We start from the raw sequence: 15601 nt of genomic DNA on the forward strand, positions 1-15601 counted from the left end.
TCCCAAGGGTCTGGAACCTGCCTCAGGCCTGGTGGCTCCAGAGAGTGATGGAGGAGGTGTTCTTGTGCCTTCCCTAGGGTTCGGGACAGAAGGCGCTTTGGACCTGAGGCTGGTGAACGGCGGTGAACGGTGTCAAGGCCGGGTGGAGGTTCTCTACCGAGGCTCCTGGGGGGACCGTGTGTGACGACGACTGGGACCTCAATGATGCCAACGTGGTGTGCAGGCAGCTGGGCTGTGGCTGGGCCACGTCAGCTCCGGGAAGTGCCCGGTTCGGTCAGGGCTCGGGGCCCATTGTCCTGGACGACGTGCGCTGCTCAGGGTATGAGTCCTACCTGTGGAGTTGCCCTCACCGAGGCTGGAACTCGCACAACTGCAACCACGGGGAGGACGCTGGTGTGATCTGCTCAGGTGGGTCTTACTCGGGGGTGGGTCTCCCTTTCCTTGGGTGATATTGCTCATAGCTGTTGAGATTCCCAGTCCGGAGCCCCTGCCTGAGCCTTGGAGTATCCTCCCTGTTCCTGGACCTTATTTTAGGGCAGCAGGCACCCAAGAGGTTATGTCACCTGCCCTGAGTGAGAAAGGACCTTGGTCTGAATGGGACCCCGGCATTCTCTGGGGATTGCCCTCAGGTTTTCGCATGGGACTGTGGCACCAAGTTCTTGCTCAGGGTCCACCTCCCTGATGGCAGAGTCGGGAGGCTTTTGGTTCTGCCTCTGTACCCTGAGCTCATGTCCCACATCCGATTCTCCTGGGGGCGAAGGGCTTAGTCAGAGCTCTTTGTCAGACGTGGATGTGGGTAGCAGGCCCTGTTCCGTGATGAACACAGTGCTTGGGGCTCTGCCAGAATGTGATGCTGAGGAGCAGACCTGGGAGCTCAGAGCTTCATGTGAACTACAGAGTGGGGAGCTGGGGGTGGGGTGAGGTGTGAGACAGCAGGAAGCCAAGGAATAGACTCAGGTGAGCCAGGGAGGGTCGTGGGGCTGGTGGCACGATGCAAGGAGAGAGACTGAAAGTTGCTCTAGATGGGACGCCGCCATCACATCCCCCACGCGGGACAATTGGCTTCTACAGTAACCCAGTCCTTAGGGTCCTCCTCTGTTAATTCCTAGGGTGTTGGCCAAGGATATGGTGGCCTGCTTCAGCCCTGACACTGACTCTGACAAACAAAAGGTCATTCCTCGGGCAGAGTGTGGCAGGCGATGGCATAGGCAGAGAATTTTGGGCAGCTAGCTGTAGTGTCCTCAGCCTGGGCACGTGTGGGGCATCTGTCTACTCAGCGGGTGCAAGAAGAGGTTCACAAACTCCAGGTCTGGGTGGGACAAATGTGTGTTCCGCGTCTAACATTTTCCTCCTCGTGTTCACAGCCGCTCAGTCCCATTCGACGGCATGGCCTGGTGAGTTGTCAACAACCTCCTCATTTCGGTCTTCTCTTTCTGTACCTCTACGCCTGTACTCCACTCTGAGGGCCCACCAGTGCCCTGTGAACATGCCCATGTGCACAGGTCTTTGTCTCCGTCACTGAGGTCCCTACAGTGCTACATCAGGATTGGTGGCATTTGCAGGACAGTGTGTGTTTTCATGCATTTGTATTCTCTCCAAACACTTAGTTGCTGTCCCTAAAGATGGCCGCCAGTGTTCAGAGACATGGCCTCCAGTGGTGTGATGTTGACCCTGTCAGATCTCGGCTGATGCACTTTTTTGTGGGTACTGGACCGTCCAGACCACTGGGGGCCTGCTGATGGCACATTAGAATTTGGTCGTGTCTCCTGACTTCATACCTTCAACATACTGGCATTCAGCATGGTCACACCTGCCTCCCTATGGGGCAGGCACAGTCCCATGGGGTGGTGGAGAACTATGGGACAATGATTTGCCATGTAGTTGGATACTTGTTTGGCTCTTGCTTATAAAACTATGTTTCTCACCCTTGGGATCCAAACTATACAGCCAGGTTCACCCCTGAAAACTACCAATGAGCACATGACTCAGGGCTGGGAGAGGGCAAAGCTGTTTCAGTTTACAAGAGAAGAGGGCAGGCTTAGGGATTCAGGGGAATTTGCGGGATATCTAACAGGACCTTGGACCCCAGAAATCATGCTGAAAAATAGTCCTGAGCACATGAAGTTAGGAAGCGGCAGTCTACACATGGGGAATTGTCCTATGCCCCCACAAAATTTGGGAAGGGTCAGTATTGGTGACTCCTAACTGTGACCTTTCCCTCTGTTGTCACTTGTAGACACATGGCCAAGAACTTCCATGCCCTGGACACCAGGAAGCACAGACTCAGGTACATATCCTGTCACCCCTGCCCCAGGGGCTCTGCCTCCGCTCCTGGTTCAAGGGTGGGGTGGACTGTGATGGAAAGAGGTTGCAGGTGGGTGGCTGATCTCTTTGTCTCAATGGAGGGGCTAGCAAAGAAATAATGTGTGTGGATAGCTTTCACAAGTGACCTAGTGGCACAGAATCCGACCTCTAGCGAGATCCCGGGTGGGGGCATAGCAGAGACCCACTTCCATGAATGAGTGTGCGTGCTGTGGCCTACCTGGTGTGTCCCGCTGACACAGGGGTGTCAACTCAAGCCTCCCGTTGCTGCCCCGAGCAGAGGTGGTGAAAGTGCAGGAGCACCCCCCGACAGGAACACGTCCCATCACTCCTGGGGCTGTGCCTGTGGTCAGTGATGGGAAACCTAAGGGTGCCGACCATGGAGAACAGCCCCCAGAACCGTGGAGCTCTGCTCGGGAGGCCCCGGTGGGGTCCTGTAGGTAGCCCTGTCACAGTCTTAGTGCCCTCTTGGAGGCCTGTGTACGTGGGAGGATGCTTTCCCTGGCATAATAGGCTCTCTGCTCCTTTCCTGTGCTGAAGGTGATTCTGTGCATGTGTCCAAAGCTGACTGTGTCCCTGGGTCGTTATGTATTGACGGTGTCCCAAGGGTCTGGGATCTGCCTCAGGCTTGCTGGCTCCAGAGAGTGAAGAAGGAGGTGTTCTTTTGCCTTCCCTAGGGTTTGGGACAGAAGGTGGTTTGGACCTGAGGCTGGTGAACGGCGGTGAACGGTGTCAGGGCCGGGTGGAGGTTCTCTACCGAGGCTCCTGGGGGACCGTGTGTGATGACGACTGGGACCTCAATGACGCCAACGTGGTGTGCAGGCAGCTGGGCTGTGGCTCGGCCACGTCAGCTCCAGGAAGTGCCCGGTTCGGTCAGGGCTCGGGTCCCATTGTCCTGGACGACGTGCGATGCTCAGGGTATGAGTCCTACCTGTGGAGCTGCCCGCACCGAGGCTGGAACTCGCACAATTGCAACCACGGGGAGGACGCTGGCGTCATCTGCTCAGGTGGGTCTCACATAGTGTGGGTCTTCCTTTCCTTGGTTGACATTGCTCAGAGCTGTTGAGATTCCCAGTCCGGGTCCCTGCCTGAGCCTCAGAGGATCCTCCCTGGTCCTGGACCTTATTTTAGGGCAGCAGGCACCCAAGAGGTTATGTCACCTGCCCTGAGTGAGAAAGGAGCTTGGTCTGAATGGGACCCAGGCATTCTCTGGGGATTGCCCGCAGGTTGTGACAGGGACTGCGGCATCATGTTCTTGCTCAGGGTCTTGCTTCCTGAAGGCAGAGTGAGTTGGCTTTTCGTTCTGACTCTCTACCACGAGCTCGCGTCCCACATAAGATCCTCCTGGGGCGAAGCTCTTACGCAGAGCCCGTTGTCGGATAAGGATGTGGGTAGCAAGGACTGTTCCCTGATCAACCCAGTGCTTCGGGCTCTGCCAGAATGTGACGCTGAGGAGCAGACCTGGGAGCTCAGAGCTTCATGTGAACTACAGAGTGGGGAGCTGTGGGTGGGGTGAGGTGTGAGACAGCAGGAAGCCAAGGAATAGACTCAGGTGAGCCAGGGAGGGTCGTGGGGCTGGTGGCACAATGCAAGGAGAGAGACTGAAAGTTGCTCTAGATGGACGCCGCCATCACATACCCATGCGAGACAATAGGCTTCTACAGTAACCCAGTCCTTAGGGTCCTCCTCTGTTAATTCCTAGGGTGTTGGCCAAGGATATGGTGGCCTGCTTCAGCCCTGACACTGACTCTGACAAACAAAAGGTCATTCCTCGGGCACAGTGTGGCAGGCGATGGCATAGTCAGAGAGTTTTGGACAGCTAGCTGTAGTGTCCTCAGCCTGGGCACGTGTGGGGCGTCTGTCTACTCAGCGGGTGCAAGAAGAGGTTCACAAACTCCAGGTCTGGGTGGGACAAATGTGTGTTCCACGTCTAACATTTTCCTCCTCGTGTTCACAGCCGCTCAGTCCCATTCGACGGCATGGCCTGGTGAGTTGTCAACAACCTCCTCATTTCGGTCTTCTCTTTCTGCACCTCTATGCCTGTACTCCACTCTGAGGGCCAACCAGTGCCCTGTGAACATGCCCATGTGCACAGGTCTTTGTCCTCCGTCACTGAGATCCCTACAGTTCTACATCAGGATTGGTGGCATTTGCAGGACTGTGTGTATTTTTGATGCATTCGTATTCTCTCCAAACACTTGGTTGCTGTCCCTAAAGATGGCTGCCAGTGTTCAGAGACATGGCCTCCAGTGGTGTGATGTTGACCCTGTCAGATCTCGGTTGATGCACTTTTTGTGGGTACTGGACCGTCCAGACCATTGGGGGCCTGCTGATGGCACATTAGAATTTGGTCGTGACTCCTGGCTTCATACCTTCAACACACTGGCATTCAGCATGGTCACACCTGCCTCCCTATGGGGCAGGCACAGTCCCATGGGGTGGTGGAGAACTATGGGACAATGATTTGCCATGTAGTTGGATACTTGTTTGGCTCTTGCTTATAAAACTATGTTTCTCACCCTTGGGATCCAAACTATACAGCCAGGTTCACCCCTGAAAACTACCAATGAGCACATGACTCAGGGCTGGGAGAGGGCAAAGCTGTTTCAGTTTACAAGAGAAGAGGGCAGGCTTAGGGATTCAGGGGAATTTATGGGATATCTAACAGGACCTTGGACCCCAGAAATCATGCTGAAAAATAGTCCTGAGCACATGAAGTTAGGAAGCGGCAGTCTACACATGGGGAATTGTCCTATGCCCCCACAAAATTTGGGAAGGGTCAGTATTGGTGACTCCTAACTGTGACCTTTCCCTCTGTTGTCACTTGTAGACACATGGCCAAGAACTTCCATGCCCTGGACACCAGGAAGCACAGACTCAGGTACATATCCTGTCACCCCTCCCCCAGGGCCTCTGCCTCTGCTCCTGGTTCAAGGGTGGGGTGGACTGTGATGGAAAGAGGTTGCCGGAGGGTGGCTGATCTCTTTGTCTCTATGGAGGGGCTAGTAAAGAAATAGTGTGTGTGGATAGCTTTCACAAGTGACCTAGTGGCACAGAATCCGACCTCTAGCGAGATCCCGGGTAGGGGCATAGCAGAGACCCACTTCCATGAATGAGTGTGCATGCTGTGGCCTACCTGGTGTGTCCCGCTGACACAGGGGTGTCAACTCAAGCCTCCCGTTGCTGCCCCGAGCAGAGGTGGTGAAAGTGCAGGAGCACCCCCCGACAGGAACACATCCCATCACTCCTGGGGCTGTGCCTGTGGTCAGTGATGAGAAACCTGAGGGTGCCGACCATGGAGAACATCCCCCAGAACCGTGGAGCTCTGCTCGGGTAGCCCCAGTGGGGTCCTGTAGGTAGCCCTGTCACAGCCTCAGTGCCCTCTTGGAGGCCTGTGTACATGGGAAGATTCTTTACCTGGCATAATAGGCTCTCTGTTCCTTTCCTGTGCTGAAGGTGATTCTGTGCATGTGTCCAAAGCTGACTGTGTCCCTGGGTCGTTATGCATTGAGGGTGTCCCAAGGGTCTGGGACCTGCCTCAGGCCTGGTAGCTCCAGAGAGTGATGGAGGAGGTGTTCCTGTGCTTTCCCTAGGGTTGGGAACAGAAGGTGGTTTGGACCTGAGGCTGGTGAACGGCGGTGACCGGTGTCAAGGCCGGGTGGAGGTTCTCTACCGAGGCTCCTGGGGGACCGTGTGTGACGACGACTGGGACCTCCATGACGCCAACGTGGTGTGCAGGCAGCTGGGCTGTGGCTGGGCCACGTCAGCTCCGGGAATTGCCCGGTTTGGTCAGGGCTCGGGACCCATTGTCCTGGACGATGTGCGCTGCTCAGGCCACGAGTCCTACCTGTGGAGCTGCCCGCACCGAGGCTGGAACTCGCACAACTGCAACCACGGGGAGGACGCTGGTGTGATCTGCTCAGGTGGGCCTCACACAGGATGGTTCATCCTTTCATCAGGTGATATTGCTCAGAGCTGATGAGATTCCCACTCCAGGGCCCCTGCCTGAGCCTGAGAGCCTCAGGGATTCAGGCACCCAAGAGGTTATGTCACCTGCCCTGAGTGAGAAAGGACCTTGGTCTGAATGGGACCCAGGCATTGGCTGGGGATTGCCCTCAGGTTGTTGCAGGGGACTATGGCACCGAGTTCTTGCTCGGGGTCCAGCTTTCTGATGGGAGAGCAGGGAGCCTTTTCCTCCTTCCTCCATAACACGATCTCACGTCCCGAGTCCGGTCCTCCTGGGGTAACGCTCTTAGACAGATGTCTGTGTCGGAGGTGAGGGTTGGTAGCAAGCACCCTGTTCTCTGCTTAGCACAGTGCCTGGGTCTCTGCCCAGAATGTGATGCTGAGGAAAAAACACACCAGCACAGAGCTTCTTGTGAGCAACAGAACAGGTGGCAGAGGGTGGGGTGAGGTGTGAGATATCAGGAGGCCACATAATCATTGGGGTGAGCTAGGGAAGGCCTTGGGGACGGTAACACAATGCAAGGAGAAAGATTGGACATTGTTATAGAGGGCCGCCTTCATCACGTTGTGAGATGAGGTAATTGGCCTCTGCACTAACCCAGTCCTTAACGCCCTCCTCTGCTAATTCCCTGGGTGTCCCAAGGCTATGGTGGCCTGCTTCAGCCCTGACACTGGCTCTGAGAAACAGAAAGGTCATTCCTCAGGCAAGTGAGGCAGGGAGTGGGAAAGACAGAGAGTTTCGGGCAGGTAGTGGTAGTGTCCATAACCAGGGCACAGGTGGGGCATCTGCTCAGCGGGTGCAAGAAGAGGTTCACGAACCCCAGGTCTGGGTGGGCGAATTGTGCGTTCTGCGTCTAATATCTTCCTTCCCGTGTTCACAGCCGCTCAGTCCCATTCGACGGCATGGCCTGGTGAGTTGTCAGCAACCTTCCTCATTTAGGTCTTCTCTTTCTGCAAATCCACGTCTCTCCTCCACTCTGTGGGCCAACCAGTGCCCTGTCAACATGCCCAAGTGCACAGCCTCTCTCTGTGATCCATCACCTAGATCCCTGCAGTGCTACAGCAGGATTGGTGGCATTTGCAGGACTGTGTGTATTTTCGATGCATTCGTATTCTCTCTGAACACTTGGTTGCTGTCCCTAAAGATGGCCTCCAGTGTTCAGAGACATGGCCTCCAGTGGTGTGACATTGACCCTGTCACATCCCGGCTGATGCACTTTTTGTGGGCACTGGACCATCCAGACCACTGGGGTCCTCCTGTGGGCACATTAGACTTTGGTCTTCTCTCCTGACTTCATACCTTCAACACACTGGCATTCAGCAGGGTCACACCTGCCTCCCTATGAGGCAGGCACACTCCCATGGGGTGCTGGAGAATTATGGGACCCTGATTTGCCATGTACTTGGACACTTGTTTGGCTCTTGCTTATAAATGTATGTCTCTGACCCCTGGGATCCAAACTATAGAGCCAGGTTGGCCCCTGAGAACTACCAATGAGCACAAGACTCAGGGCTGGGAGAGGGCAAAGCTTTTTCAGTTTACACGAGAACAGGGCAGGCTTAGGGATTTAGAGGAATCAGGGGGAATTCTAAGAGGGCCTCGGACCCCAGAAGCAATGCTGAAAAATAGCCCTGAGTACATGAAGTTAGGCAGGGGCATTCTACACATGTGGAATTGTCCTATGCCCCCACACAATTTTGAAAGGGTCAGTATTAGTGAGCCCTAACTGTGACCTTTCCCTCTGTTGTCACTTGTAGACACATGGCCAAGCACTGCCACACCCTGGGCACCAGGAAGCACAGACTCAGGTATCTATTCCTGTCACCCCTGCCCCCAGGGGCTCTGCCTCTGCTCGTGATTCAAGGGTGGGATGGACTGTGATGGAAAGAGGTTGCATGTGGGTGGCTGATCTCTTTGTCTCAATGGAGGGGCTAGCAAAGAAATAGTGTGTGTGGATAGCTTTCACAAGTGACCTAGTGGCACAGAATCCGACCTCTAGCAAGATCCCGGTTGGGGACATAGCAGAGACCCACTTCCATGAATGAGTGTGCATGCTGTGGCCTACCTGGTGTGTCCCGCTGACACAGGGGTGTCAACTCAAGCCTCCCGTTGCTGCCCCGAGAAGAGGTGGTGAAAGTGCAGGAGCACCCCCCGACAGGAACACGTCCCATCACTCCTGGGGGCTGTGCCTGTGGTCAGTGATGGGAAACCTGAGGGTGCCAACCATGGAGAACAGCCCCCCAGAACCGTGCAGCTCTGCTCGGGTAGCCCCGGTGGGGTCCTGTAGGTAGCCCTGTCACAGCCTCAGTGCACTCCTGGAGGCCTGTGTACATGGGAGGATTCTTTCCCTGGCATAATAGGCTATCTGTACCTTTCCTGTGCTGAAGGTGATTCTGTGCATGTGTCCAAAGCTGACTGTGTCCCTGGGTCGTTATGTATTGAGGGTGTCCCAAGGGTCTGGAACCTGTCTCAGGCCTGGTGGCTCCAGAGAGTGATGGAGGAGGTGTTCTTGTGCCTTCCCTAGGGTTCGGGACAGAAGGCGCTTTGGACCTGAGGCTGGTGAACGGCGGTGAACGGTGTCAAGGCCGGGTGGAGGTTCTCTACCGAGGCTCCTGGGGGGACCGTGTGTGACGACGACTGGGACCTCAATGATGCCAACGTGGTGTGCAGGCAGCTGGGCTGTGGCTGGGCCACGTCAGCTCCGGGAAGTGCCCGGTTCGGTCAGGGCTCGGGGCCCATTGTCCTGGACGACGTGCGCTGCTCAGGGTACGAGTCCTACCTGTGGAGTTGCCCTCACCGAGGCTGGAACTCGCACAACTGCAACCACGGGGAGGACGCTGGTGTGATCTGCTCAGGTGGGTCTTACTCGGGGGTGGGTCTCCCTTTCCTTGGGTGATATTGCTCATAGCTGTTGAGATTCCCAGTCCGGAGCCCCTGCCTGAGCCTTGGAGTATCCTCCCTGTTCCTGGACCTTATTTTAGGGCAGCAGGCACCCAAGAGGTTATGTCACCTGCCCTGAGTGAGAAAGGACCTTGGTCTGAATGGGACCCCGGCATTCTCTGGGGATTGCCCTCAGGTTTTCGCATGGGACTGTGGCACCAAGTTCTTGCTCAGGGTCCACCTCCCTGATGGCAGAGTCGGGAGGCTTTTGGTTCTGCCTCTGTACCCTGAGCTCATGTCCCACATCCGATTCTCCTGGGGCGAAGGGCTTAGTCAGAGCTCTTTGTCAGACGTGGATGTGGGTAGCAGGCCCTGTTCCGTGATGAACACAGTGCTTGGGGCTCTGCCAGAATGTGATGCTGAGGAGCAGACCTGGGAGCTCAGAGCTTCATGTGAACTACAGAGTGGGGGAGCTGGGGGGTGGGGGTGAGGTGTGAGACAGCAGGAAGCCAAGGAATAGACTCAGGTGAGCCAGGGAGGGTCGTGGGGCTGGTGGCACGATGCAAGGAGAGAGACTGAAAGTTGCTCTAGATGGACGCCGCCATCACATCCCCACGCAGGACAATTGGCTTCTACAGTAACCCAGTCCTTAGGGTCCTCCTCTGTTAATTCCTAGGGTGTTGGCCAAGGATATGGTGGCCTGCTTCAGCCCTGACACTGACTCTGACAAACAAAAGGTCATTCCTCGGGCAGAGTGTGGCAGGCGATGGCATAGGCAGAGAATTTTGGGCAGCTAGCTGTAGTGTCCTCAGCCTGGGCACGTGTGGGGCATCTGTCTACTCAGCGGGTGCAAGAAGAGGTTCACAAACTCCAGGTCTGGGTGGGACAAATGTGTGTTCCACGTCTAACATTTTCCTCCTCGTGTTCACAGCCGCTCAGTCCCATTCGACGGCATGGCCTGGTGAGTTGTCAACAACCTCCTCATTTCGGTCTTCTCTTTCTGTACCTCTACGCCTGTACTCCACTCTGAGGGCCCACCAGTGCCCTGTGAACATGCCCATGTGCACAGGTCTTTGTCTCCGTCACTGAGGTCCCTACAGTGCTACATCAGGATTGGTGGCATTTGCAGGACAGTGTGTGTTTTCATGCATTTGTATTCTCTCCAAACACTTAGTTGCTGTCCCTAAAGATGGCCGCCAGTGTTCAGAGACATGGCCTCCAGTGGTGTGATGTTGACCCTGTCAGATCTCGGCTGATGCACTTTTTGTGGGTACTAGACCGTCCAGACCACTGGGGGCCTGCTGATGGCACATTAGAATTTGGTCGTGTCTCCTGACTTCATACCTTCAACATACTGGCATTCAGCATGGTCACACCTGCCTCCCTATGGGGCAGGCACAGTCCCATGGGGTGGTGGAGAACTATGGGACAATGATTTGCCATGTAGTTGGATACTTGTTTGGCTCTTGCTTATAAAACTATGTTTCTCACCCTTGGGATCCAAACTATACAGCCAGGTTCACCCCTGAAAACTACCAATGAGCACATGACTCAGGGCTGGGAGAGGGCAAAGCTTTTTCAGTTTACAAGAGAAGAGGGCAGGTTTAGGGATTCAGGGGAATTTGCGGGATATCTAAGAGGACCTTGGACCCCAGAAATCATGCTGAAAAATAGTCCTGAGCACATGAAGTTAGGAAGCGGCAGTCTACACATGGGGAATTGTCCTATGCCCCCACAAAATTTGGGAAGGGTCAGTATTGGTGACTCCTAACTGTGACCTTTCCCTCTGTTGTCACTTGTAGACACATGGCCAAGAACTTCCATGCCCTGGACACCAGGAAGCACAGACTCAGGTACATATCCTGTCACCCCTGCCCCAGGGGCTCTGCCTCTGCTCCTGGTTCAAGGGTGGGGTGGACTGTGATGGAAAGAGGTTGCAGGTGGGTGGCTGATCTCTTTGTCTCTATGGAGGGGCTAGCAAAGAAATAATGTGTGTGGATAGCTTTCACAAGTGACATAGAGGCATAGAATCCGACCTCTCGCGAGATCCCGGGTCGGGGCATAGCAGAGACCCACTTCCATGAATGAGTGTGCGTGCTGTGGCCTACCTGGTGTGTCCCGCTGACACAGGGGTGTCAACTCAAGCCTCCCGTTGCTGCCCCGAGCAGAGGTGGTGAAAGTGCAGGAGCACCCCCCGACAGGAACACGTCCCATCACTCCTGGGGCTGTGCCTGTGGTCACATGGGAGTGATGGGAAACCTGAGGGTGCTGACCATGGAGAGCAGCCTCCCGAACCGTGGAGCTCTGCTCGGGAGGCCCCGGTGGGGTCCTGTAGGTAGCCCTGTCACAGCCTCAGTGCCCTCTGGGAGGCCTGTGTACATGGGAGGATTCTTTCCCTGGCATAATATGCTGTCTGCTCCTTTCTTGTGCTGAAGGTGATTCTGTGCATGTGTCCAAAGCTGACTGTGTCCCTGGGTCGTTATGCATTGAGGGTGTCCCAAGGGTCTGGGATCTGCCTCAGGCCTGCTGGCTGCAGAGAGTGAAGAAGGAGGTGTTCTTTTGCCTTCCCTAGGGTTTGGGACAGAAGGCGCTTTGGACCTGAGGCTGGTGAACGGCGGTGACCGGTGTCAGGGCCGGGTGGAGGTTCTCTACCGAGGCTCCTGGGGGACCGTGTGTGACGACGACTGGGACCTCAATGATGCCAACGTGGTGTGCAGGCAGCTGGGCTGTGGCTGGGCCACGTCAGCTCCGGGAAGTGCCCGGTTCGGTCAGGGCTCGGGTCCCATTGTCCTGGATGATGTGCGCTGCTCAGGGTACGAGTCCTACCTGTGGAGCTGCCCGCACCGAGGCTGGAACTCGCACAACTGCAACCACGGGGAGGACGCTGGTGTGATCTGCTCAGGTGGGCCTCACACAGGGTGGGTCATCTTTTGATCAGGTGATATGGCTCAGAGCTGATGAGATTCCCACTCCAGGGCCCCTGCCTGAGCCTCAGAGCCTCAGGGCTGCAGGCACCCAAGAGGTTATGTCACCTGCCCTGAGTGAGAAAGGACCTTGGTCCAAATGGGACCCCGGCATTGGCTGGGGATTGCCCTCAGGTTGTTGCAGGGGACTGTGGCACCGAGTTCTTGCTCAGGGTCCAGCTTTCTGATGGGAGAGCAGGGAGCCTTTTCCTCCTTCCTCCGTAACACGATCTCACGTCTCGAGTCCGGTCCTCCTGGGGCAAAGCTCTTAGACAGAGCTCTATGTCCGAGGTGAGGGTCGGTAGCAAGCACCCTGTTCTCTGGTTAGCACAGTGCTTGGGTCTCTGCCCAGAATGTGATGCGGAGGAAAAAACACGCCAGCACAGAGCTTCTTGTGGGCAACAGAACAGGTGGCAGAGGGTGGGGTGAGGTGTGAGAAATCAGGAGGCTACAGAACCATTGCGGTCAGCTAGGGAAGGCCTTGGGGACGGTAACACAATGCAAGGAGAAAGATTGGACATTGTTATAGAGGGCCGCCTTCATCACGTTGTGAGATGAGGTAATTGGCCTCTGCACTAACCCAGTCCTTAACGCCCTCCTCTGCTAATTCCCTGGGTGTCCCAAGGCTATGGTGGCCTGCTTCAGCCCTGACACTGGCTCTGAGAAACAGAAAGGTCATTCCTCAGGCAAGTGAGGCAGGGAGTGGGAAAGACAGAGAGTTTCGGGCAGGTAGTGGTAGTGTCCATAACCAGGGCACAGGTGGGGCATCTGCTCAGCGGGTGCAAGAAGAGGTTCACGAACCCCAGGTCTGGGTGGGCGAATTGTGCGTTCTGCGTCTAATATCTTCCTTCCCGTGTTCACAGCCGCTCAGTCCCATTCGACGGCATGGCCTGGTGAGTTGTCAGCAACCTTCCTCATTTAGGTCTTCTCTTTCTGCAAATCCACGTCTCTCCTCCACTCTGTGGGCCAACCAGTGCCCTGTCAACATGCCCAAGTGCACAGCCTCTCTCTGTGATCCATCACCTAGATCCCTGCAGTGCTACAGCAGGATTGGTGGCATTTGCAGGACTGTGTGTATTTTCGATGCATTCGTATTCTCTCTGAACACTTGGTTGCTGTCCCTAAAGATGGCCTCCAGTGTTCAGAGACATGGCCTCCAGTGGTGTGACATTGACCCTGTCACATCCCGGCTGATGCACTTTTTGTGGGCACTGGACCATCCAGACCACTGGGGGTCCTCCTGTGGGCACATTAGACTTTGGTCTTCTCTCCTGACTTCATACCTTCAACACACTGGCATTCAGCAGGGTCACACCTGCCTCCCTATGAGGCAGGCACACTCCCATGGGGTGCTGGAGAATTATGGGACCCTGATTTGCCATGTACTTGGACACTTGTTTGGCTCTTGCTTATAAATGTATGTCTCTGACCCCTGGGATCCAAACTATAGAGCCAGGTTGGCCCCCTGAGAACTACCAATGAGCACAAGACTCAGGGCTGGGAGAGGGCAAAGCTTTTTCAGTTTACACGAGAACAGGGCAGGCTTAGGGATTTAGAGGAATCAGGGGGAATTCTAAGAGGGCCTCGGACCCCAGAAGCAATGCTGAAAAATAGCCCTGAGTACATGAAGTTAGGCAGGGGCATTCTACACATGTGGAATTGTCCTATGCCCCCACACAATTTTGAAAGGGTCAGTATTAGTGAGCCCTAACTGTGACCTTTCCCTCTGTTGTCACTTGTAGACACATGGCCAAGCACTGCCACACCCTGGGCACCAGGAAGCACAGACTCAGGTATCTATTCCTGTCACCCCTGCCCCAGGGGCTCTGCCTCTGCTCGTGATTCAAGGGTGGGATGGACTGTGATGGAAAGAGGTTGCATGTGGGTGGCTGATCTCTTTGTCTCAATGGAGGGGCTAGCAAAGAAATAGTGTGTGTGGATAGCTTTCACAAGTGACCTAGTGGCACAGAATCCGACCTCTAGCAAGATCCCGGTTGGGGACATAGCAGAGACCCACTTCCATGAATGAGTGTGCATGCTGTGGCCTACCTGGTGTGTCCCGCTGACACAGGGGGTGTCAACTCAAGCCTCCCGTTGCTGCCCCGAGAAGAGGTGGTGAAAGTGCAGGAGCACCCCCCGACAGGAACACGTCCCATCACTCCTGGGGCTGTGCCTGTGGTCAGTGATGGGAAACCTGAGGGTGCCAACCATGGAGAACAGCCCCCAGAACCGTGCAGCTCTGCTCGGGTAGCCCCGGTGGGGTCCTGTAGGTAGCCCTGTCACAGCCTCAGTGCACTCCTGGAGGCCTGTGTACATGGGAGGATTCTTTCCCTGGCATAATAGGCTATCTGTACCTTTCCTGTGCTGAAGGTGATTCTGTGCATGTGTCCAAAGCTGACTGTGTCCCTGGGTCGTTATGTATTGAGGGTGTCCCAAGGGTCTGGAACCTGTCTCAGGCCTGGTGGCTCCAGAGAGTGATGGAGGAGGTGTTCTTGTGCCTTCCCTAGGGTTCGGGACAGAAGGCGCTTTGGACCTGAGGCTGGTGAACGGCGGTGAACGGTGTCAAGGCCGGGTGGAGGTTCTCTACCGAGGCTCCTGGGGGACCGTGTGTGACGACGACTGGGACCTCAATGATGCCAACGTGGTGTGCAGGCAGCTGGGCTGTGGCTGGGCCACGTCAGCTCCGGGAAGTGCCCGGTTCGGTCAGGGCTCGGGGCCCATTGTCCTGGACGACGTGCGCTGCTCAGGGTACGAGTCCTACCTGTGGAGTTGCCCTCACCGAGGCTGGAACTCGCACAACTGCAACCACGGGGAGGACGCTGGTGTGATCTGCTCAGGTGGGTCTTACTCGGGGTGGGTCTCCCTTTCCTTGGGTGATATTGCTCATAGCTGTTGAGATTCCCAGTCCGGAGCCCCTGCCTGAGCCTTGGAGTATCCTCCCTGTTCCTGGACCTTATTTTAGGGCAGCAGGCACCCAAGAGGTTATGTCACCTGCCCTGAGTGAGAAAGGACCTTGGTCTGAATGGGACCCCGGCATTCTCTGGGGATTGCCCTCAGGTTTTCGCATGGGACTGTGGCACCAAGTTCTTGCTCAGGGTCCACCTCCCTGATGGCAGAGTCGGGAGGCTTTTGGTTCTGCCTCTGTACCCTGAGCTCATGTCCCACATCCGATTCTCCTGGGGCGAAGGGCTTAGTCAGAGCTCTTTGTCAGACGTGGATGTGGGTAGCAGGCCCTGTTCCGTGATGAACACAGTGCTTGGGGCTCTGCCAGAATGTGATGCTGAGGAGCAGACCTGGGAGCTCAGAGCTTCATGTGAACTACAGAGTGGGGAGCTGGGGGTGGGGTGAGGTGTGAGACAGCAGGAAGCCAAGGAATAGACTCAGGTGAGCCAGGGAGGGTCGTGGGGCTGGTGGCACGATGCAAGGAGAGAGACTGAAAGTTGCTCTAGATGGACGCCGCCATCACATC

The 15601-nt window shown here is 55.8% G+C and overlaps 1 protein-coding gene across 1 annotated transcript in view; it reads left to right on the forward strand.

The window, feature by feature from the left end:
- Positions 1-15601, forward strand: part of DMBT1 (deleted in malignant brain tumors 1) — a 57376-nt gene that overhangs the window by 18544 nt on the left and 23231 nt on the right. The window contains 18 exon segments of the mRNA XM_045854000.1: positions 78-169; positions 171-408; positions 1365-1394; positions 2237-2287; positions 3000-3329; positions 4280-4309; positions 5153-5203; positions 5916-6245; positions 7170-7199; positions 8047-8097; positions 8814-8905; positions 8907-9144; positions 10101-10130; positions 10972-11022; positions 11742-12071; positions 12996-13025; positions 13875-13925; positions 14640-14969. Coding sequence (XP_045709956.1) covers positions 78-169; positions 171-408; positions 1365-1394; positions 2237-2287; positions 3000-3329; positions 4280-4309; positions 5153-5203; positions 5916-6245; positions 7170-7199; positions 8047-8097; positions 8814-8905; positions 8907-9144; positions 10101-10130; positions 10972-11022; positions 11742-12071; positions 12996-13025; positions 13875-13925; positions 14640-14969 — 2385 coding nt within the window.

The sequence above is a fragment of the Phyllostomus hastatus genome, unplaced genomic scaffold (genome assembly GCF_019186645.2).
Source record: "Phyllostomus hastatus isolate PE091 unplaced genomic scaffold, TTU_PhHast_1.1 phas_scaffold_1066, whole genome shotgun sequence".
Lineage (NCBI taxonomy): Eukaryota > Metazoa > Chordata > Mammalia > Chiroptera > Phyllostomidae > Phyllostomus > Phyllostomus hastatus.